This window comes from Octopus sinensis, linkage group LG1 (genome assembly GCF_006345805.1).
Source record: "Octopus sinensis linkage group LG1, ASM634580v1, whole genome shotgun sequence".
In the NCBI taxonomy this organism is placed as follows: Eukaryota; Metazoa; Mollusca; class Cephalopoda; order Octopoda; family Octopodidae; genus Octopus; species Octopus sinensis.
In genome coordinates, this window is record NC_042997.1 from 108,626,955 (window position 1) to 108,651,015 (window position 24,061).

At 38.0% G+C, this 24,061-nt stretch overlaps 1 protein-coding gene across 1 annotated transcript in view; it reads right to left on the bottom strand.

The window, feature by feature from the left end:
• Positions 1-7,513: 7,513 nt before the first annotated feature.
• The window catches only part of LOC115212978 (guanine nucleotide-binding protein-like 3 homolog), a 30,297-nt gene continuing 13,749 nt past the window's right edge, over positions 7,514-24,061 (bottom strand). Inside the window, exons 8-17 of the mRNA XM_029781846.2 lie at positions 23,226-23,329; positions 20,646-20,787; positions 19,557-19,644; positions 18,013-18,124; positions 17,126-17,191; positions 16,081-16,223; positions 14,930-15,060; positions 10,753-10,943; positions 9,256-9,430; positions 7,514-7,699 (exon numbers count right to left, since the gene is read on the bottom strand). Coding sequence (XP_029637706.1) covers positions 7,575-7,699; positions 9,256-9,430; positions 10,753-10,943; positions 14,930-15,060; positions 16,081-16,223; positions 17,126-17,191; positions 18,013-18,124; positions 19,557-19,644; positions 20,646-20,787; positions 23,226-23,329 — 1,277 coding nt within the window. The 3' untranslated portion in view covers positions 7,514-7,574. The remainder of the gene's footprint in view (positions 7,700-9,255; positions 9,431-10,752; positions 10,944-14,929; positions 15,061-16,080; positions 16,224-17,125; positions 17,192-18,012; positions 18,125-19,556; positions 19,645-20,645; positions 20,788-23,225; positions 23,330-24,061) is intronic.

The following is a 24,061-nucleotide window of genomic DNA, read 5'->3' on the forward strand; positions in this document are numbered from 1 at the left end:
CAGGCACGAGTCTGTAACCGCCGTTGATATATTAATTAAAACAGTGTTAATATATTATTAACTATCTTACAAACAATAACTCTGAGCACCTTTTCAAACTCCACCTGTCTAACACCTGTGGACATGTTTACAAAGTCAGAAAACAGCACAGCTCCCATGACTTTCAGAAACATCTTTTTAACGCTAAGAGTTGCTGAAGCATGGAACAAACTGCTGGCATCAGTTGTTGGCGGAGCACTGCATCCTTCAAAACTTCCATGCTTCCTGAAATTCGCCAACACTACACCTGATTTTCTCCCCTCCATACACAAGCAAACATGTATCTGACTCATACACTTTTCGCTTTCCAGACATTTGTACATTACTGCATATGCTTTATACGCACTTTTGACAAGTTCTGGTGCACCTGAGCACTGTATACAATAATTTCATTATTATTATTATTAAATTAATTAAAATCAAGTGTTAACCCTTACAATATGCAAATTATTTGCACCAGTTCTCAGTAATTGTTGAGTATGGAACCAAAATGACTGCTTGTTTCTATGGGATTGATAAAATTGATGCTGACACCTCTGATGAGATTCCAGTAAGATTCGAAAATTGATCCAAGTTGTTCATCGTTCTTTTAGCCCTGTTTATAAAGGTACTATACAGGTTACATATATGTTTGTGTGTATATGATATAGGGTTGACCAAAAGCCACCTGACAGTAAATCAAAACCATTTAATTCTGGGATTTTATTTATGTTTAACAACTGAATGAATTTAATAAAAGCATCTAAATGTGAAATATCATGAAAATTGTTCAAGCTGAAGTCCTTCTTGAGCAACACACTTTTTCCACTAGAATGAATACAGAATTACAGATGGTATTTATGGAGTTTTGATCTACTATCGGGTGACTTTTGGCCAACCCTGTATATCGGATAATATGATGTCAAATGGTGAACATATTAGTTGAATACAAAGGCGGTGATCTGGCAGAAATATTAGCATGCCGGGCGAAATGTGTAGCCGTATTTCGTATGCCGTTACGTTCTGAGTTCAAATTCCGCCGAGGTCGACTTTACCTTTCATCCTTTTGGGATCGATTAAATAAGTACCAGTTACGCACTGAGGTCGATATAATCGACTTAATCCGTTTGTCTGTCCTTGTTTGTCCCCTCTGTATTTAGCCCCTTGTGGGTAGTAAAGAAATACGTATTAGGTGAATACAATTGGTGCTCAGATTGAATTCATGACTAAACTGACTTGAAATGCAGGAGTGCAATAGCTACAGGTAATGTATTGATTCATATATACAATCACTGGACTACCTGTGACCTCTTGGGTCATTGACGGTTCAGGTTATAAAACACTGAGGCTGATTTCAACATTGCATTGAAATGAAAGTTAATTTTATGATGATTCAGTTAAATGTTTCAATTTGTTTGTGTTATCATAGGTCTGTTTACAAGTTCATGTTTAAGGTTTTATTGATTATTTACAGCATCCAATAGAAATAGAACTTCTGGGATGAACTTGAACTCCAGTAACAGCATTTATTTATGGCTTATGTGCACACTTCTACAAAAAAGCAAAAGGAACTGTTATACAACATAAAATTAATGGAAACAATTTTCACAGTATTATATATTTCCATTTCAGGGTTATGTTACTTTCATTATGTGCTGTTTTGGCTATTTATGAAGATACCCTAAAAAAAAAAAAAAAAACATCTCAGGAATCCATGGTCTAATTTCCGTAAAACTTGTTTTATTCTGTTTGTATTCATATTTCAGGCATACCTTTCTTTCAGAGTATTTTTCCATTATGCACTGGTCTGGCTGTATTAAATTACAGACAAGCACGCATGGAAGCAAGCACTCACAGAGTTTTAGTAGTATATAGATAGATAGATTATCCAGAGATGTCATACATGTGAAGCAGGTAAGTAAAGTGGAAAAGTTTTCATATACTCTATTCAGTAATAACTCCAGGTTTCACTGCTTAAATTTGTGGAAACAAACCTAAAAAAACTGCATATCTCAGGAATCCATGATCTGATTTATGTGAAACTTGTTTTATTCTGTTTGTGATCATATTTCAGGGGTACCTTACTTTCAGAGTATTTTCCCGTTATGCACCGGTTTTGCTGTATTAAATTACAGACAAGCATGCATGTGAGCAATCACAGTTTTATCAATGTATAGATAGACCAAAATGATAGATAGGCAAACAACAGGTATCGAGGCAGATTATAATATACAACAAAGAGAGAAAAAAAAAACAACTGCATAGAGAAGAGAAAATTGCAGGAAGTCAGTAAAAGTTTCATTACAGAAAGTTTTTAATAATCGTGATGTTAACAGTTAGATTGCAGGAAAAGACAGAAGATAAGTCCACAGTATTGATATGACATAGTTTGGTAAGGACATGAAAGTTATCACAAGCAAAAACCTTGTAACTGAAAGAAGTTGTGCAGATCCTTACAGCTGTTTCTGGAATAGTTGCAATTCTCTTCATCCATATTCCCTCTGAAGACGATATAGGCCAACACAAAAATGTTAGATGCTTGCAGCTAAAGAGAACTGCACCAATTCTGCATTTATTTTTGAAACAATCTGCATACCTTTTTTTTCAACTGCAAGGTTTTTACTTGTGATAACTTCCATCTACCTACCCAACTTTGTCATATCAGTACTATGGACTTATTGTCTGCCTCTTCCTGGAATCTGTTTACATTACAACTATTAAGAACTTCCCTAAGTCAGAAATTTTACTGACCTCCTGCAATTTTCACTTCTTTAGGCATTCATTTTTCTCTATGTTGTATCAATGTCATAATCTAACCTAATATCTTTTTGTTCTGTTATTCATATATGTTTGTTGCATTGGACAGATACGTTACTGAGGCATTGATTTACAGCCGAGTATCTTTCTTGTTGCTAACCTTTACCTATTTTTCAAGTGAGGGATCTCTTCTTTTACATCTCCAAATGAGGGAGTGAATGAACAATTAGTTGATGAGTGACAACAACCCTCACAGCAGGAGACTATCAAGTGCAAATGCAATGTTCACATGACGGGTTTTCTGTGGATATATATATATATATACACATACACACACACATACATATTTATGCATGCATACATCATCAACGTTTAACATCTGCTTTCCATGCTGGTATGGGTTGGATGGTTTGACTGAGGACTGGCAAACCACAGGATTATATAAATAGCTTTTAGGTGCAGGTGTGGCAAGAAGTTTGATTCCCAATAACACTGTTCCGGGTTCAGTCCCACTGCATAGCACCTTGAGCAAGTATATTCTATTGCCTCAGACCAACCAAAGTTTTGAGAGTTGGTTTGGAAGAAAGAAACAGAAAGAAGCCCATCATATATATATATATATATAATTCCAAGAGCATTAGAGGTTGTGAATCCAACCAACTAAGGGATAATATCTATCCAATATACTGCTGGTAGAATACCCAATTATTTTTTCATTGCATGGCAATTATATTACCAAGTGTATTAAATGGGTGAGGGTAAAGAGTTATTTTACCATTAATTTATAGAGAAATAAGAAAATGGAGGGGATCAATAGGTGGTATTCAACTTTTAGACGTTATATTATGTCAATTTATTTATTTACAAAAAGGACAATTATAACAATATACATACATGTATAACATATTATGCTTTACGTATATAATATATAAAATATAAAAATATCAGTAATTATTAAAATATATAACATATAGCAATAGAAATTGGGATAATATCTTACAGCCGTTTCAGCCAAGAGGCAATAATACCCCATTCTACCTTTATCCCTCTAGGGGACTGAAGTAATTAGTAGATGAAATTGAGGTACTTGCGTGTTTCTCTAGGCTTCGTCAGAGATTTTAGAAAGTACATAAGGTTAAGTTATAAATATAAATACACACACATATACATAAGTATACATAAATATATATACCTACACTTAAATGTATATGCATACAAAAGAATCATTATTAATATTATTAGATGCATTATATTAATCATATTAAATAAAATATAAACAGAGGTATGAGAAAGTTATGAGGAGTAATATTGTAATTTATAAAATCCAAATATCTTAAAGCTATTTTAGTTATTTAAGGATGAAACTGTATATACAGAACAATAGATGACAAATCAGATTACATAACTGAACAAAAATAACCCTTCCCCACTTCCTGCAGGATTTCAACTACTGCATAAAGAAAAAAATAACAGAGAAATAAACATATCACATGTTTATATGAAAATATATATAAGTTTGTGTATTATTGTTATAATTATAATGATACAAACTTCTACACTTATCCTCCCTTCTAAACACATCTAATACATATGTACCTATGAGTATGTTTGAGCAGAAATATATATATATATATAAATATAAGGCGCAGGAGCGGCTGTGTGGTAAGTAGCTTGTTTACCAACCACATGGTTCTGGGTTCAGTCCCACTGCGTGGCACCTTGGGCAAGAGTCTTCTACTATAGCCTCGGGCCGACCAAAGCCTTGTGAGTGGATTTGGTAGACGGAAACTGAAAGAAGCCCATCGTATATATGTATATATATATATGTGTGTTTGTGTGTCTGTGTTTGTCCCCCTAGCATTGCTTGACAACCGATGCTGGTGTGTTTATGTCCCCATTACTTAACGGTTCGGCAAAAAGAGACCGATAGAATAAGTACTTGGCTTACAAAAAGAATAAGTCCCGGGGTCGAGTTGCTCGATTAAAGGCGGTGCTCCAGCATGGCTGCAGTCAAATGACTGAAACAAGTAAGAGTATGTGTGTGTGTGTTCCTCATGTATATACAGTTTCATCCTTACATAACTAAAATAAATATTGATTTTATAAATTTCAACATTACTCCTCATAACTTTCTCATACCTCTGTTTATATTTTATATAATATGATTAATATAATGCATCTAATAATATTAATAATAATAATGATTCTTTTGTATGCATATACATACACATATGCATGTACATTTAAGTGTAGGTATAGGTATTTAAGTATGTATATGTGTGTGTATTTATATTTATAACTTAACCTTATGTACTTTCTAAAATCTCTGACGAAGCCTAGAGAAACACGCAAGTACCTCAATTTCATCTACTAATTACTTCAGTCCCCTGGAGGGATAAAGGTAGAATGAGGTATTTTTGCCTCTTGGCTGAAACAGCTGTAAGATATTATCCCAATTTCTATAGCTATATGTTATATATTTTAATAATTACTGATATTTTTATATTATATATGTAAAGCATATGTTATACATGTATGTATATTGTTATAATTGTCCTTTTAGTAAATAAATAAATTGACATAATATAATGTCTAAAAGTTGATTAATATCACTTTTTGAGCCTCTCCATTGTCTTATTGCTCTCTCTCTCTCTCTCTATATATATATATGTGTGAGTGTGTAAAATTATGTGTTTGTTCCCCACCACTGCCTGACAACTGGTGTTGGTATGTGGCAAAAAGATACTGATGGAATAAATAGCAGGCTTAAGAAAGTACTAAGTCTGGGGTTGATTCAGCATCATCGTTTAATGTCCGATTTCCATGCTGGCATGAGTTGGATGGTTTGACTGAGGTCTGGAGAGCCAGTGGCTGCACCAGGCCCCAATCTGATCTGGCAGCTTCTACAGCTGGATGCCCTTCCTAATGCTAACCACTCCGAGAGTAGTGGGTGCTTTATACATGCCACCAGCACAGGAGCCAGTCAGAGTGTACTGGCATCGGTCATGATCAGTTGGTGCTTTTTATGTGCCACTGGCACGGGAGCCAGACTTGGGGTACTGGCATTGGCCACGTTCATTCAACTAAAATTCTTCAGGTCAGTACCACAGTATGGCTACAGTCTAATGACTGAAATAAGTAAAAGATATATATATATAGATTTCCATGCATTAATCCATGTTTGATACCAAATAAGTTTCTGTTAGACATTGCTTGTGAAATAAACAGGAGTTGAACCTCCATCTGTTCTTTTTTCTGACCTTTGCCCCTCCTCTCCACAACACAGTACAATATTCAATTCATTTTCAGCGGTTAATATTTCCATTCCGTGGTGTTTGTTAACATATTGACATCCTTCTGATATTTGTAGGGATGTGAGGTATCGTTGGTAGATTCAACCCCAGTATAAAACTGGTATGTCTTTTATCACTCCCTAATGGATGAAAGACAAAAACTCAGCAGAACATCAGTTTCTGGGACAAACTACCATGAAGCATCTAGTCTGGTGCTTTAACTTCTTGTGGGCTCATTTGTTATCAGTTTGCAACAGGCCACTCACAGCATTTAAGATGTCGAGGATGATAGGCCAGTGTCTGTGTACCTCAAGTGGAACTATATTTTAAAATAATTTTAGGAAGGGCATCTGCCAGATCAGATTGGAGCCTGGTGCAGCCATCTGGTTTGCCAGACCTCAGTCAAATCATCCAACCCATGCTAGCATGGAAAGCAGACGTTAAACAATGATGATGATTACTTCATAAACAATTATTTCTAGCATTCCTTCACTAATCATTATGTCTTTTGTCAACAACATTTAATAATCCATGTTCTCTGCTGGTATGGGTTGAACAATTTGACAGGATCTGATGGGTTGAAGGACTGCAATTTCTTCCAATGTCTGCTCTGGCCCCAGTTTCTACAGCTGGTTGCCCTTCTTGAATGTAAACATTGATATATAACAACAGAGATTTAAGAAAAAGCTGGAAGTGGTTTTCCTTCTTTCACTGCTAATTAAGGGGATATCTGAGTCTAAAAATAGCACAGATTCTGGAAAAGGGTACAGTCACCTAAAAAATCCCTCTATTTTAGTCCAGCAAAATTTGAACTGAAAACGCAGTTCCAACAGAGAAGTGGTTTTGAAATGGAACCATTTCTAATTGCTTCTCTACCAAATGTGTCTGAGACACAGTCTTCATGGCTAAATTCTCTTCAGAACTTTCAAATCAATTCCTGTTGAAGCCATTTTCAACCATTTTGACCGGTACTGGAGCACAGTATTTCCATTAGGACAACAGCAGCAACAGTGGAGGCGCAATGGCCCAGTGGTTAGGGTAGTGAACTTGCGGTTTTTGATTCCCAGACCGGGCGTTGTGTGTGTTTATTGAGCGAAAACACCTAAAGCTCCACAAGGCTCTGGCAAGGGGTGGTGGCGACCCCTGTTGTACTCTTTCGCTCTCACTCTTTCTTCCTGTTCCTTGTCCCTGACTTCCTATGCAACCGCTGAGCCTGGATGCGCATTCATCCATCCGTCAATGCTCTCAGTGTTGGGGTTTGACCTGCTTTTTCTTCTGCGGGTCTTACGAATAGCAAAGGACCACGTTTCAGACTTCTCCCACTACAGTGGGACGAAGACCACTTCGCTCAACAAACAAACAAACAAAGCAGCAACAACAAAAAGCAAAAACAATACTGTCACACACACACACACACACCAGATCTTAAATATGAAACAAAAATTACTATAAAAGATTTCATGGTTTATTTTCCCTTTATACAGAAACACTACCAAAGCCTTTTCTTCAGAAATGTTTGTCAAACTCATAGTCTGATCCAGAGTCCATACTTTCAGCAGCGCCATTGTCTTCCTCTGTCTCAAAAGTCAATAAACTATCCATTGTGTTAGACAAGTTAGAAGCCAACTTCTCTGAAAACAAAAATGACAGAACAGATTTTACATAACATCAATGTGTGAAGATGAAAGGATAAACAACACAAATTTAGCATTTAAACTGACCATATCTGGGCTAAATAGGGTCAGTTCAAACTGGCCACATCTGGCCTCTCATACCTATCCTGCAATGTCGTAAAAATAAACAATCACATCATCATTGTTTAACGTCCGTTTTCCAGGCTAGCATGGGTTGGACGGTTCGACTGAGGTCTGGGAAGCCAGGAGGCTGCACCAGGCTCCAGTCTGATCTAGTAGTGTTTCTACAGCTGGATGCCCTTCCTAATGCCAACCACTCCTTGAGTGTAGTGGGTGCTTTCTACATGCCAGATATGGCTGGCAACGGCCACGATCGGTTGGTGGTTTTAACGTGCCACCGACACGGAAGCCAGTCAAGGCGGCGCTGGCATCAGCCACATACGGATGGTGCTTTTTATGTGCCAGGGTAGGCTGGCAATGGCCACATTATTGAAATGTCGAATGCACGAGATAATGCAGGATTAATCTGAATGCTAAAAGGTTAGAATAGACAACATTATTGATGTGTGGGAATATAATTATCATTAAGTTAGCCACGACACAGTATTATTACTAAACAAGCCACCATCTAACCACAAACATGAGAAATGAATTCTGAATAAGTAGCACTGTGTGGGGAGAGAAACGAATCAGGTTTTCTTGAGGTGAGGAGCCGTATCCTAAGCACATGGTTTTCAGTCACCAACATTCAAGGGGTCATACTTTTAACTAAAACCTCAACCAAAAATATTGTCGGGGCAGGGTTTAAGTTGATTACAATGACCCCCCACCCCAGTGCTCAGCAGGTAAACATTTAATTGACTACAAAAGGTTGAAAGGCGAAGTTGGTCTCAGCGGAGTATAAAATGTGGAATATTAAGAATTAAAAGTGTCTAAGGCAGCAGTCCTCAACTGATGCCCTCATCCATTCTTTTATGGTCTTCCGTCTAGAAACATAAATAAATTTTTCTCTGACCCTTTTTATAATGTTGGCACCCACTAAAACAAAAAAGTTTTAGATGTTGCCTAGATGTTAAAAAGGATGAGAAACCCTTTTCTAAGGAATAACTAGATGACCCTCCAAGATTTAGAGAAAGAGAGGAATCCTAAATCCCTTTCTTTCAAAAAATAACACCATGGATGCTTCAAGTTGTTTGTCAAAGAAAGAATGGTCTGTTAATTTATACTTCTTGCACTCAGATGGGTTTGTTTTGGTAAACTGCCTACAACCAGTAAAGTAACATGATGTCAGCCTGGGGCCTGCTGTTTTAGATAAATAAAACAAGTTTATAATTTCTTGATCTTAGCACAAAGCCTTTTGAGGGGAGGGGAAGTCTATTTCAGTGCTTGACTGGTTCTTATTTTTATTGGACCTGAAAGGGTGAAAGGTAAAGGTGATTTCTGGAATTTGAACTCAGAATGTAAAGAGCTGGAAGTAATGTCACCAAATAATATTTCCAGTAATGATTACTGCCAGCTCGTCACATTTAATGAAGCCATAATTAATTACTTACCCGACTTCTTTCTCAGTTTCTTCATTTTCTTGAAGTCTTCTTTGCGACTTTTATTCTTCTGTTCAATATTGGGTTCATCTTTATTCTTCCTGCTCTGACTGGATAATGTCGATGATGCTAAACTGGTTGTTGACGTGGCTTGTGATCCACTTAGGCATATTGTGGTGTTTTGCAACTGAAACAAGACAGAAAAATTATTTATGCCCAGACGCAAACTTATAAAGAGGTACCAGGCTGTGGTGCAGGGGTGGCTAGGTGGTAACAAGCTTGCTTCCAAATCACATGGTCTAAGGCTCAGTCCCACTGTGTGTCACCTTGGGCAAGTGTCTTATTGTAATCCTGGGCTGACCAAAGCCTTGCAAGTGGATTTGGAAGATGGAAACTGTAAGAAGCCCCATCAATACAGACACATTTACTTTTCTGTAGAAGAGTGTAAACTTGAAACGCCAAAAGGTTCTTCCATTTTCCCTGAGCATTAAACTAATCCACCTTGTGTGTTGTTCTTTCACTTGTCTTCAGTCTTTTGTTTTTTTTGTATAATTTCAGAACTTGTGTGTGTATGTGTTTGCATATAGCCTTGTCTTGACAACAAGAGATGGTTGTAAGCAAGGATCACACTCACACAAGCAATGCTATTCGTTTTCAGTCTCCCATGAAAAAAACCTATGTCTGGTGGTAGGGAAATATTACCTTATTTGGAAAGAGGTGAGGGTTGGCAACAATAAGGGCATTCCGCCACACAAGATTTGCCCCGACAGATTTAGATCATCTTATGGAAACATGGGAGAGTGAACATTAAAACAATGACGAAGATGGTTCCTGTGTCATACAATGACTGATCCCTTCCAATCTGCTATCCAAGTAATCCAGGTGAGAGTTGTTCATGCTAACCCCTCACCTGTTGCTCATGTTAACAGGAGTCACAGGTAAGTTTAGCAGTTGAACCTCACCTCTTCATTTCCTATCCAGAATCACAGAATTTTTTGTCTAATATGATTTTGAATTCCTGACTTCTTAATTACCACAAAAAGCAACCTTTTTGTATAAGATATCATACCTGGCACTAATTCATTTAAAGAAATTCCAATTATTTTCATGTCTTTACTTTTATTTTTGTCTTGCAAGTACTTGGTGACCCTGTCAGTGCAGGTACCACTTAAAGAGCACCCAGTCCACACTGTAACATGGTTGGTGTTTGGAAGGGCATCTAGCTGTAAAAATCTTGCCAAAACAGCCACAGAAGTCTGGTACATGCTTCTGCCTGGCCGGCTCTTGTGAAACCATCCCACCCATACAAGCATGGAATACGGATGTTAAACGATGATGACGACGACTTGTTTGCATTGACAAAATATTTTGCCAAAAATGCTCTCAGAATATTTTCCCCATAGATATACCGCTTCTACAATATATATCTTAGTTTTAGAAGCACAATAATTAATAATTTTAAATTTGTAGATTTTAAGAACATTTCATTTTATTCAGATTGTAAAATACCTCAGCTTCTTCTGGGGCTTCATTTTCATTCAAGTCTTCATTTTCATCCATGCTTTCTACTTCTTCATTAGATTCTTCTATTCCAAGAAGTTGTTGTCTTGCAAGTGACACAATTTCTTTCTCGTCCATGACACACGTAACTGGCTGCGATCCTGGGATGGGCATGAAGTTACTGCTCATAGGTTTAGAATCTGAAACAATGGAAATGGAAGAAACAAAATGAAAATTAGGTTTGCATTCTGCAACACGTAGATTGTATGATGCATGTGTGCGAACTGCCATGCTACATGGCAGTGAAATATGGGCTGTGACTGCTGAAGGCATGCGTAGGCTTGAAAGAAATGAAGCTAGTATGCTCCAGTGGATGTGTAATGTCTGTGTGCACACACGACAATGTAAGCGCCTTAAATGTTGGACATAAGAAGCATCAAATGTGATGTGCAAGAGAGATGACTGAGCTGGTATGGATGAGGAGAGCTGTGTGAAAATATGTCACTCCCTAACAGTGGAAAGAACCCGCAGAAGAGGGGGACCCAGGAAGACATGGGATGAGGTGGTGAAGTATGACCTTTGAACATTGGGCCTTTCAGAGGCAATGACGAAAGACTGAGACCTCTGGAGATATACTGTGATTGAGAAGACCCCGCAAGTAAAGTGAGATCACAGCTGTAGCCTACACCAGTGTCGCATAATCAATCCATTTAAAAAGTACCTTTGAATTGTCTCACCAGATGCTGTGCTTGAGGATGACCTATTGAGTCAAGTAAAATCAAAATCAAATCAAATGGAAATTGTAGTTGTGTCCGATGCCAGTGCCACCTGACTGGCTCCTGTGCTGGTGGCACGCAATAAGCACCATTCATGCATGGGTCGCTGCCAGAGCTGCTTACTGGTTCCCCATGCCGGAGGCATGTAAAAAGCACCATCCAAACGTGGTTGATGCCAGCCCCACCCCCTGGCATGTAAAAAGCACCCACTATGTTCTCGGAGTGGTTGGCATTAGGAAGGGCATCCAGCTGTAGAAACATTGCCTGATCAGATTGGAGCCTGGAGCAGCCTACTGGCTTGCCAGTCCCCAGTCAAACTGTCCAACCCATGCCAGCATGGAAAGCAGATGTTAAACAATGATGATGATGTGCAGAGCTGCTTCACAACTCCGTCCTCATGAACCATTTTGCATTCAAATTATTTCCTCAAACCAAAAATTTATTTATTCATGTTGCTTTGAATTAATCCTGCATTATCTCGTAGCTTTGAGATTTCAATGACGTGATTCGTTAGTTTTAAGATGACATTATAGGATATGCATGAGAGGCTGGATCTGACCAGTCTGAACATAAAACCTTGTTGAGTATTTGGGTCAGATATGACTGGTTTAAATCAAAATGGTTAATAAATTTAATTCAGTGAAAAACTCCTCTTTTCTCAGAAATTTGATTTGCATCTCATTAAAATCATTATATTAAAAAAATAAAATACAAGAGATCAAAGCACACCAATTCATCCCAGATTATATTTCACTCCAGGTCAGCAGAGTCTTATTTTCTTTTAATCCTTTCGTTACCAACCCGGCTGAAACTGGCTCTGTAGTACAAACGTCTTGTTTTCTTAAGTTTTGAATTAAAATCTTCCACCAAACTTTAGTCACAATTTATGTTCCTAACACTAGCTGAATGATAACTAAGTTATTTTACTAAATTCTTTGTTATATTTTAAGTAATTGAAAGAAACCTGACAAAGCATCTCAAAATAAATACAGTAAGGAAAAGGTTAAATAAAAACCAAATCTAGATTTGGTTGACTTGTATTGGTTGAGTTTTAGGGTCCTATTTTCCATTTTCAGCTTGATGAGTCTAGATCAGTGGTCCTCAACCACATTTTGCCAATTGACTCCTTTTGATTCCTATGGACCTCCATACTCATTTCATGTTGAAAAAAAAATCATATTGTTATAATATTATTAGAATTTGTATTAAAAAATTGTTAAAATGTTTTATGCATTCTTTTATTCTTTTACTTGTTTCAGTCATTTGACTGTGGCCATGCTGGAGCACTGCTTTTAGTTGAGCAAATCAACCCCAGGACTTATTCTTTGTAAGCCTAGTACTTATTCTATCGGTCTCTTTTGCTGAACAGCCAAGTTATGGAGATATAAACACATCAGTGATGGTGGGGCAACAAACACAGACACGCAAAAACATACATATATATATACGATGGGCTTCTTTCAGTTTCCATCTACCAAATCCACTCAAAAGACTTTGGTCGGCCCAAGGTGCCACGCAGTAGGACTGAATGCAGAACCATGTGGTTGGTTAGCAAGCTACTTACCACAGAGCCACAATCAATTTAGTGCAGATATATTTCAACAACAAAAATTTTAAATGGACCCTGGTTAAAAACCATTGATGTAGAAGAGGGACAGCTCTTGACCCTTGGCTGACCCTCAAATATTGGTGAGGGGTTGATATTATTTCTGTTCTGTCTGCAGAAGACATGAGCAAGGAGGAGATTCCAGAGGGATGATGTTATGAAGAGGAAGGATTGGCCATTATAGTATCAAAGGAAAAAACAGTGAGTGGACACAGCACACGAGTGGGGTTGATTATTTACCAAAATCCTTTTGTTGACATCACAACAGTCTTTAGAATTCTATTTACCAATTCTTTCAACAACCATGCTAAAAGAACATTGTTTGAAGATAGACCCTTCTTTGTATAAATCTTATTTTGGTGGGTGCCAGGGTAAAGGCACTGGAAATGTAGAGTGATCTGTGATTCAGTGCTTAACATGTTGGTTTCGAATCTTTGCACAAAGCCAGTAATTGGAGGGGGGGGGGGAATAAGTTGTGTACACAAACCCCAGTGTTCTACTGGTGCTTATTTTATCAACCCCGAAAGGATAAAAGACTAAGTTGACTTTGGTGGGATTTGAACTCAGAATGCAAAGTCAGAAGAAATGCCACTGAGCATTTCTCCTGGTGCAGTACCGATTCTGCTAGTTTGCCTCCTTAAAACAAACTCCATATTGAAGTCTAATTAGTTTGCACATCTTGTTTAGTGATCAGCTGCAAGTAACGACGATCTGGTAACTTGTACTGAAGTACTGCCTTTTGTGTTTGCAGTTGTGAGCAGAGAGAGAGGACTCTTCTCGGCCTTTCCACCAATGATCCAGAGGGACTTGGAGCTTGTTGCAGAGAGGGCTGCACCAACACAAAGCTGCAGGAACAATGAAACGACCTTGTTCAGGCAATAACATACCACCTGGCCCAGGAATTGAACTCACAAACAAAATCAGGAGCCCAACTCTCAGAACCAGTAGACCACTGGCCTTCAGAGTTGGTACGTAGCCACACCTGCACCTTTTTATCTTTTGTTTTTAACTTTTTTTTCGGCCATTTGGACTGTGGCCATGCTGGAGCATCACTTTGAAGAATTTTAGTTGAATGAATTGACTCCAGTACTTTTTCTGTTTTTTTTTTGAGCCCGATACATATTCCATCAATCTCTTTTACTGAACTGCTAAGTTACAGGAATGTAAACACACCAACACCAGCTGTGAAGCAGTGGTTGGGGATAAACACTGACACAAAGACACACATATATGACAGGCTTCTTTCAGTTTCCATCTACCAAATCCACTCACAAGGCTTTGGCCAACCTGAGGTTATTGTAGAAGACACTTGCCCAAGGTGCCACGCAGTGGGACTGAACCCAGAACCATGCGATTGGGAAGTTAGCTACTTACCACACACACACATATATATAGCTTGGTAACTGTTGTTATGTAGACACACACACTTAGAGAGAAATATAATGCAAGGATATGAGCTTTTGAAGCAAGCTCTGTATGACTGTAGACCCTTCAATCAATCTTCAGGTCAATCATCAATCATACAAACTCTTTATGGCTGTAGACCCACCCTTCAATCAATCTTCAGGTCAGTCATCAATCATACAAACTCTTTATGGCTGTAGACCCTACAATCAATCTTCAGGTCAGTCATCAATCATACAAACTCTTTATGGCTGTAGACCCTTCAATCAATCTTCAGGTCAGTCATCAATCATACATACTGACATCAGTTTGTGTTCCTAAAACACCAGCATTACGAACACTCAAGATGGATGTAGCAGCATTGGTTGTGGTAGTAGTTTGTAGGAAAACCATCACTTACGATTTAATATTTGAATTTCTTCATCTTTAATGGCATCCAGGTCAAAGGACTTCCCCATTTCGCTAACAATTTCTGCACTGACATGTGTAGTAACGTTTTCAGGTGGCTCGGTATAATAGCTGATGCGACCACTGAAATAAACAAACAGCAAAATGAAATCAAATCACAGTCAAATAGAAATTGTAGTTGTGGTCCCTATGCCGTTGGCATGTAAGAAGCACCATCTGATCGTGGTCGATGCTAGCTCCCTCTGGCCTGTGGCACGTAAAAAGTACCCATTACACTCTCGGAGTGGTTAGCATTAGGAAGGGCATCCAGCTGTAGAAACATTGCCAGATCAGACTGGTGCCACCTCCTGGCTTTCCAGGCCTCAGTCGAACCATCCCAACCTTGCCAGCATTGAAAAAGGACATTAAACAATGATAAAGTATATTACTTCTTCAGTATTAAATCATTTGAGGGGAATTTATCACCAGTTAATCAACAGAACACTTATTTTTAGGGTTCTTATGAATTCATTATAGATTTGTGTTGTTTTAGTTGTATTAATTAAGCTGCTGACGTCTGTCATCATCATTTAACATCCACTTTTCCAATGCTTGTATGGATCAGGTGTAACTCTTGCATCAGGGTTTCTAGAACTGGATGCTCTTCCTGTCACCAATGCCCATCTATTTCCATGTAAGGTAATATTTCCCCCAGTCCTTCGAACACAAACAGTTCAATGGCCGGACATGTTTTCATGGAAGGTAGCAAACAAGTCTCCCTATTTTGTAAGACCAACGACTTTGCTTACAATCAATGTATGAGGTCAAGATTAAGGGACACACACACACACACACAGGTTAGGTGTGAAGATTTAGAAAGACATCAGTAATTACCAACTTGTCAATTAAGCCTCATTATGTTGTAATTTGATGGAAAGTGTTCAACATATAAATATAAGAATTGGTCAACAGCCACATCTTTCAACACCGTCAGCTGTTTACTATAGCAGGGAGATGGAACCAGAGCAATCTTTATTGAACATGACTTGAGGTATTTTTAGTGGATATGGTCAGAAATTGAAGAAATGGTAATAAGGACCAAGTGGATTTGAAGAATTAGGATAGACTAAAGAATAAAGGCTGGAATGTAGTGAATGTGGTTACCTGTTCCAATGTTGTAGAATAACTCTAGCAGATTTGTTGATATCTGGAGAACCACCTTTTTTGAAATAGCCCCATTTTCGAGCAAGAATAGCAAGGAATTCCATAGTATCATTATATTTTGGAATCTTGTAGTGCATCATCATCTATGAAAAATGGAATCACTCTATTAGTGTTTTCAATGGTATTGGAAGCAGCATAAAAGTGGTAACACCAATAAAATCAAAGATTTACTTTCTGTTCTTAAGAAAGATAAAAGTAAAAGATATTTGTAACAGTCATGTGGTTCCCACCTCATGGTTTTCAGCAAAGAAATTTCTAAGGAATTTAATGATCAAAGACTCTTAAGGAGAAGTTAGGGTCAGATATTCTTCAGGCAGACAGTTTTCTTAATGTGTTAATGGATTGAAGACATTTACACTGCAATCAACAAAATCTTACAAATTTAACAACAATCAACAACCCAAAATTTCATAGGAAAACTGTAATTCAGAAAAAACAATTTTATAAATATAACGAAACTAGCTGAGAGTGAACAAAAGGCTAGTAAATACATTTCTCTCTCTCTCTCTCTATATATATATATATATATATATACACATAGGTGCAGATGTGGTTGTGTTGTAAGAAGCTTACTTCCCAACCACATAGTTCAGTCCCACAGTGTGGGATCATGGGGCTGCTATAGTCTTGGGCTAACCAAAGCCTTGTGAGTGGATTTGCTAGACAAAAACTGAAAGAAACTCGTAGTGTATGTATATATATATATATATAAACACACACACACATATATATACATATGTATGTATGCTGAACTACCAAATCGGATTACTTGCTTCTTTCACTTCATCTTCTGCTTGATCTGGGGCCAATGACTGTGCCATTGCTAAAGGCATTTTCTCCTGTAGAAAAGCCACTCCAGCAGAGAGGAACCATTTAGGGCCACACAACAATTCACTTTAGTTTAAACTTATTTCATGAAGTGAGAAAATCTTTGTTGCAAAACTGTGACAGTTTAGAAGAATGAAGAAAACCAAACTATTCTTACCTGTTCTTTGTTACATCGTTTCAGGATTGTCTCTACAGCTGTTGAAGGATCATCAATTCCAGAAACCTAATAATTACCATCCAAAATAAAACAAAAGTTTCATGAATCCATTAGTTTTTCTGTCAACTGGATAAGTTTCAATAATTCCCTCAACATATTATTGAAATTCTGTTCAGTTTGTTTCTCTTTTATTGAATGTCAAAATTAATCCGAAACTATCATCATGGTCATTTAATGTCCATTACCCATCCTGGCAAAGGTAGGGCAGTTTGATAGAAGTTGGCCAGCCAGAGAGCTGCACCAGTCTCTGATTGTCTGTTATGGAAAAATTTCTACAGCTGGGTGCCCTTTCTAATGCCAACCATTTTCCAGAGTGTACTGGATGCTTTCTATGTGGCACCACCCCTAACAAGATCATCTTACAAGGCAAGGACCCCCCCCGCCACCTTTGACTGGCAGGAGGGGGAAGCAGAATTGAGTGGGTGTGGCTTTGTGCCTTTTGAGAGATTTAAGGTGTACAGGGGACAAATATAGGTGTTTTGCTATACAAATGGGAAATCATTGCTAAAAATGGTTGGGTTCTTGAATAGGGAAATATCATACAATATTCATCATGAAATTATTTTGTTAAAATTCTTCATTTCTGGAACACACATAGATCAAAGGACTTGGATTAGCAGATAAGCCTTCTTAAACTCACAAAGGTTCAAGATTTTGTTCAACTAACGACATCAATCAATTGAAATAACACCAATGACGACTAAAGTGTGTGTGTTTGTGTGTGGTTGAGAGGCAAGCATTGTACCTGCAACAACGGTAAGCACAAAATATGGAAAAAAAGAAAAATAATGAAAGACAGTTTGGAGTTGATTAAAAGATCAACAAACCTTCACACAGTTTTTCAGGATAAGAGAAGTGCCCGAGGGATTATCGGACATGACAACACCAGGACTATCCAAGAGTTTGATATTCTTTGTTAGGCTTATTACTTGCATTGATCTGTGGGGGAAAAAAAAACAAAGAAATAATTCAAACACAGAGCAAGAATTGCAGGATTCAGTAAAGCTACAATTATAGACAAACTATGAAAGAAAGGTCAAAGTTAATATCAACAGAGACTAAATGAAGGGCAAGGCTAATCTACCATCAACTATTGTAGACTGCGACAGGATCCAGTGACCCCCAACGACCACATCCTGCTCCATCGTCAGTCATGGCATGGTTTCTACAGCTGGATGCATTTCCTAATGTCAGCCAAAAGCATGTAGTTAAGTGGTTAGGGTGTTTGACTTACAATTGTGAGGTCATGGATTCAATACCTGGTAAGGGATTGTGTCTTTGGGCAAGACACTGTTTCACGGTGCTCCAGTCCACTAAGCTGGTAAAAATCAATTGTACTTGTAATTCATGGGGGGACAACATTGTCATATTCTGTGTCACTCCAAATCTCCTCGTGAACTACGTTAAGGGGTATATGTGTCTGTGGAGTGCTCAGCCACTTGTACGTTAATTCCACAAGCAGGATGTTTGGTTAATCGGATCAATGGGGATGCTTGTCATTGTAACTGACAGAGAACCAAATTAAAGTCAGCCACTGTACAGCGTGTATTGAGTGCATTTTGTGTGCAGCCAGCATAAGTGAGGTTGCCAGGCAGTTTGCTAGACTACAAACTTCAAGAGAGGAGGCCTGATGCTAGGAGATGAATGAGAGAAGGGGCCCAGAACAAAACAGGGTTTTTCTGTTGTAGAAAAGCTACATGGTTACTCTTATTTTGGAAGAAAGGGTCAGAGTGATTGAGCAGAGGTGAAAAGAGATAAAAAAATATGGTGGAGATGAGGTGTTTGGGTGGACCCTCAAGCTACACAGTGGGTGGGGGGAAGAAGGACTGGGTTTATTAATTTATTACCAACAGTAACTGTGGAGTGGAAGCAGTAGATCAGAGTGAATTTAGAACAATTGAAAAAGTAAATAAGATAAAACAAAAACTACTGACCCATCAGGTCCCACTTAGAAACTGAAGCCATTGGAAACATATGGGTCCCTGTGCCAATATGCCATACAATGGGACATAACTGAAGCTGCTGACAAGATTATCTTCTTTGACCCTTAAGAATTCAGATTACTCTATAAGGCTCACTTAGTTACATTGCTTTCTTTTAGACTGACATAGTAGGGTAAGTTGGAGAGGTTGGATCTGGCCAAGTTGAACATAGAACAGGTAGAATGTTTGAGCCAGTTTAAATGCAAAAGGGTTGCGTAATGTTCATCCAACAAATCTCATAACTCTATCAACTTTAGACAGACAAACAACAGAACTCCAATTCTTAGAGAATCAAATGATTAACTGCCACACAAAGGCAGAAGATCCTACAGCTCCAACAATAAACATTCCATGACAAATGCTAACAAAAACCAAAACAGATTCCTTACCTTGTAATTCCAGGGACGTCACCAACTCTGCATGCCCGATTTCGTTTAAGGCTGTTAATAATACTGCTTTTGCCAGTGTTGGGTAGACCTGGGTACAATGGAAACGGAAACAGTTTGTGGAAGAGATTTTGCAAAATAAAACAGCAATTCTGAGATATAAAGACACTCTTTTATTGAAAATACAAGAATTTATGACAAATATTGTATAAAAACAGGGAATTTCTTTCAGTTAAAGATTTTTATGAAACCAGAAAATGTGTATAATACAAAGGCTTTTATAAGTTTAATCATTATCATCATCATTTAACGCCCATTGTCCATGCTGGCATGGGTTGGACAGTTTGACCAGAGCTGGCAAGGGTGGAAGGCTGCACCAGACTCCAGTTTAATTTGGCATAGTTTCTACAGCTGGATGTCCTTCCCAATGCCAACCACTCTGAGAGTGTAATTGATGTTCTTAAGTGCCACCAGTATCTGCTACAACCGTTATTTTACTTGACTCAATGGGTCTTCTTCTCAAGCACGACATAATGCCAAAGGTCTCGGTCATTTGTCATTGCTTCTGTGAGGCCTAACATTTGAAAGGAGCTTCTCATGTTCTACCAGCATCGGTCACTTTGACCCCGTGAGGCCCAATGCTTGAAAGGTACTTTTTACGTGCCACCAGCATTGGTCACAACTATGATTTCACTGGGCCTGATGGGTCTTCTCAAGCACCGCATATTGCCAAATCAATGTGTATACATACAACTATGATATGTATATCTTGGACTACATTGTTTGATGTGTTGTTTTCTCAAAGTATGATTTGAAGTAGACTTGGCTGATATGTCAAGCAAGCCAGCTGACCACATAGAGGTTCACTTGAAGATAAATCTATAATTTCTGTTTGGTTGCTTCAACAGGAGCTGGCAAGCCAGACAGCTGCACCAAGTGCCATTTGTCTATCGTTTTGGCTAGGTTTCCACAGCTGGATGTCCTTCCTAATGCCAACCACTTTGCAGTGTGTACTGGGTGCTTTTCATGAGGCACCAGCACAGTTATGATGATGATTACCGAGATCTTAGATGCAATTAATAAATTACTCACCTACAACACCAACCCTGATGGCTACTTTTAGGCCTTCACTGCGGCAATAATTAGCAAGCAGCTTCATCAAGAGATCAGCTCCAAGACAATTGGATGTCTTCTTCTGCAATCCTTTCCACATGGAATATTTCTTTACATGGCCCTACATAGAAAACAAAACTCATATACCAACCAAAGCTGTCATCAATTTTGGTTTCAGGACACAAAACACGATCTCCTCCTCCTCCTCTTTTACTTGACCACAAAATCAGAATCCCCAAAATTCCTTCAATCAAAGCCAGGAATTTCCAGAATCATAAGAAATTGAAATTTGGTCCAAAGCAAGCTTTTATCTTTTACTTGTTTCAGTCTTTAGATTGTGGCCATGCTGGGGCACTGCCTCAGAGAATCTTCGTTGAATGAATCGACTCCAGTGCTTTTAATTCTTTTTAAGCCTGACACTTCCTCCATCAGTCTCTTTTGCTGAGCTGCTAGGTTACGGGGACATAAACGCACCAACACCAGCTGTCAAGCAGCGGTGGTGGACAAACACAGACACAAAGACGTATATATATGACAGGCTTCTTTTAGTTTCCATCTACCAAATCCACCCACAAGGCTTTATTGTAGAAGACATTCACCGAAAGTGCCATGCAGTGGGTTTGAACCAAAAACATCTTATCATACAGCCACACCTGTGTCTATAAAGTTTAGTAACTGGAAGAAAATTGATGACAAAAGTCAAATGTTTAATTCTATTCAAGAATAGTCTTGTGTTGCTACCGGCCACATGGTTTTGGGTTCAGTCCCACAACATGGCACCTTGAGCAAATGTCTTCTACTAGAGCGTTTGGTCAACCAAAGCCTAATGAGTAGACTTGGTAGATGGAAACTAAAAGAAGCCCCTTGTATAAATCTATAAATCTGTGTGTGTGTGTTTGTTTTGGGATGTGATAACTATAAATGAGCTTCACTGCCATACGAGCGATGTGGTTTGATTCCAAGATATCTGACCATAAGAGTAAAATTACCTTGCTTTGAAAAAGGTGAGGGTTAGTGGTAGGAAAAGCATCCAGCCATAGTAAATCTGCAGGTGTGGCTGTGTGGTAAGAAGTTTGCTTCCCAACCATAAAGGTCCTGGGCACCTTGGGCAAGTAATTTCTACCTAGGACTGACCAAAGCTTTTCAGTCAATTTGGTAGATGAAACTAAAAGAAACCTATCATAAATATGTGTGTGTATTTGTGTCTTGTGTCTGCCCCCACCCCACTGCTTAACAACCAGTATTGGTGTGTTTATGTCCCTGTAACTTAGCGGTTTGGCTAAAGAGACCAATACAATAAGTACAAGGCTTAAAAAAAAAAGAAAAGAATTGGAGCCAACTTATTCAACTAAAATCCTTCAAGGCAGTGCTCCAGAATGGCTGTGGTTTAATGTCTGAAACAAGCAAAAGATATTTCCCATAACAATAGGTGGTAAGATTTAGTTGTTATAGTCTTTATAGGACAGTTATAGCTAATATCAAAAATTTCATCAACTAACGACACAGGGTCCCATGTGTGTAGGACAGGGTCAAGGACATGGGTTGTTATCGGTGAACAGATGCAACCATTTATACTTAGTGAATATGTTACAGGTGAATGTCATTTCACCAAATAGTTACAAAAGTCAACTTTGTTATGTAAACATTTTGTTCACAAATCCTAAATCAGTTGTGATGTGTTCTATTTCCGACAGAAATCAGTTTAATTTCTGGAGCTGTTGTTTCTAAGTGAAAGACTTTGAAAGCTGCAAAGTGTGTGGTGAAATGATTTAGGAGTCTTTGGACTAAGCCTCTGTCACTAATTAGATCCTAAGATTAGAAAGCAGAGTCAAAGTAAATAAAAAAAAAAAAAGACAAAGAAGCTAAACGTGTTCAGTGCTGAAGGCAACGCACAGAACAAAGAAAAAAAGACATTTCTCACCAGAGAACTTCAAAGCACAGTAAGCAGATCAAAAACCAAATGAGCTAAAGTCACCTAAATTAGACCATCTTTGAAATAGTTTAAAAAGTTATTTGTATTTTAATATCATCAACGTAAATGTTTAACCCTGCTGTTACCAACCTGGCTGAAACCGGTTCTGGCTCTGAGTACAAATATCTTTTTTTCATAAGTTTTGAATAAAAATCTTCCACCAAACCTTAGTCACAATTTGTGTTGCTAACACTAGCTGAATAATAACTAAGTTATTTTAAAACTACATTCTTTGCTATATTTTAAAGTAATTGAAAGAAAAACAGAGCATCTCAACAAAAATATGGTAACGAAAGGGTTAAGGCATGCAATCCTAGTATTTGTTAGTTCACAGACAAAAAGCTCCATATTAGGACATAGCTGTCAGAAAAGAGAGAAAAAAAGAAAAAAACAAAACAGATAAATGATATGTTTCTTAATATTTTCTCTATAATAAAGCATGATGAACCAAGTAAATGAAACATTTTGTAGAAACTGAAAAATCAAGAAAGATAGGATTAAGATCCTCTTGATGAAAAAGATAAAACCAAGAGTAATGAGGTTGCTTATAAATTATTTTCAAAAAGAAATCAAGGAAAGGCGCTTACCAACTTTGATTTTTGTTTCTGTACAGAAGATTTGAAGGGAACAGTAGGGAATTCATTTTTCAGATATTTTAACCAAGCTTCGATATTTACACGTGGAACAAGATCTACAAGTAAAAGATTCACACCAATTCCAGTTTAAACATGACTGTTTCGATACCAGCAGAGTTTCTACAAAATTCTATTGAACTCCACATAAAGTGATCACTGCAGCTAAGATTGGTGAGACATCATAAATGGTAGTACGGATGGTGAATTTGACAGGGCAAACAGGCCTTATACTTGAGTCAAATAGCCCAGGCAACCTAGCAAAAAATATAATCAGCTTTGCCACTGTTAGCAGGAGTAATAAATGTAAAAAATTTTGTTAATATGTAGGGCTGAGTTCAAATCTTGTTGAATCAGGGGACACCACAAAAATACTCATAAGTCCCTCAACCATTTTCGTTGATCCTCAAATCTGGGTTACAGTGCCTGGTCAAAGTGGAACTGATCATTCCATATTAAATTTATCAGGTACAACAGCCAGAGGATATTTGTTTCGTGATTATCTTAATGATAAAAGGGTGTTGGGGTTGTGTGATGCCAAACCAACAAAGATTCTTGTAGTGAAGAGAACAGGTGATGTAGTGACCCCTGACATAGGAGGGTATCATTATGTCTAATTGACCAGTTCTCCTTAAATTCAAATATTTCTACAGCAGTCTCCAAAAACTTTCTAATGCGTGGTAGAATGAGTTTCCCTGTTTGTTTAGCACAATACAAAAAGTTCTTTTGACCAACAGAACTATTAAATTTTCCTCTTTGGACACAACAAAAAGACAAATAATTTCACTTGT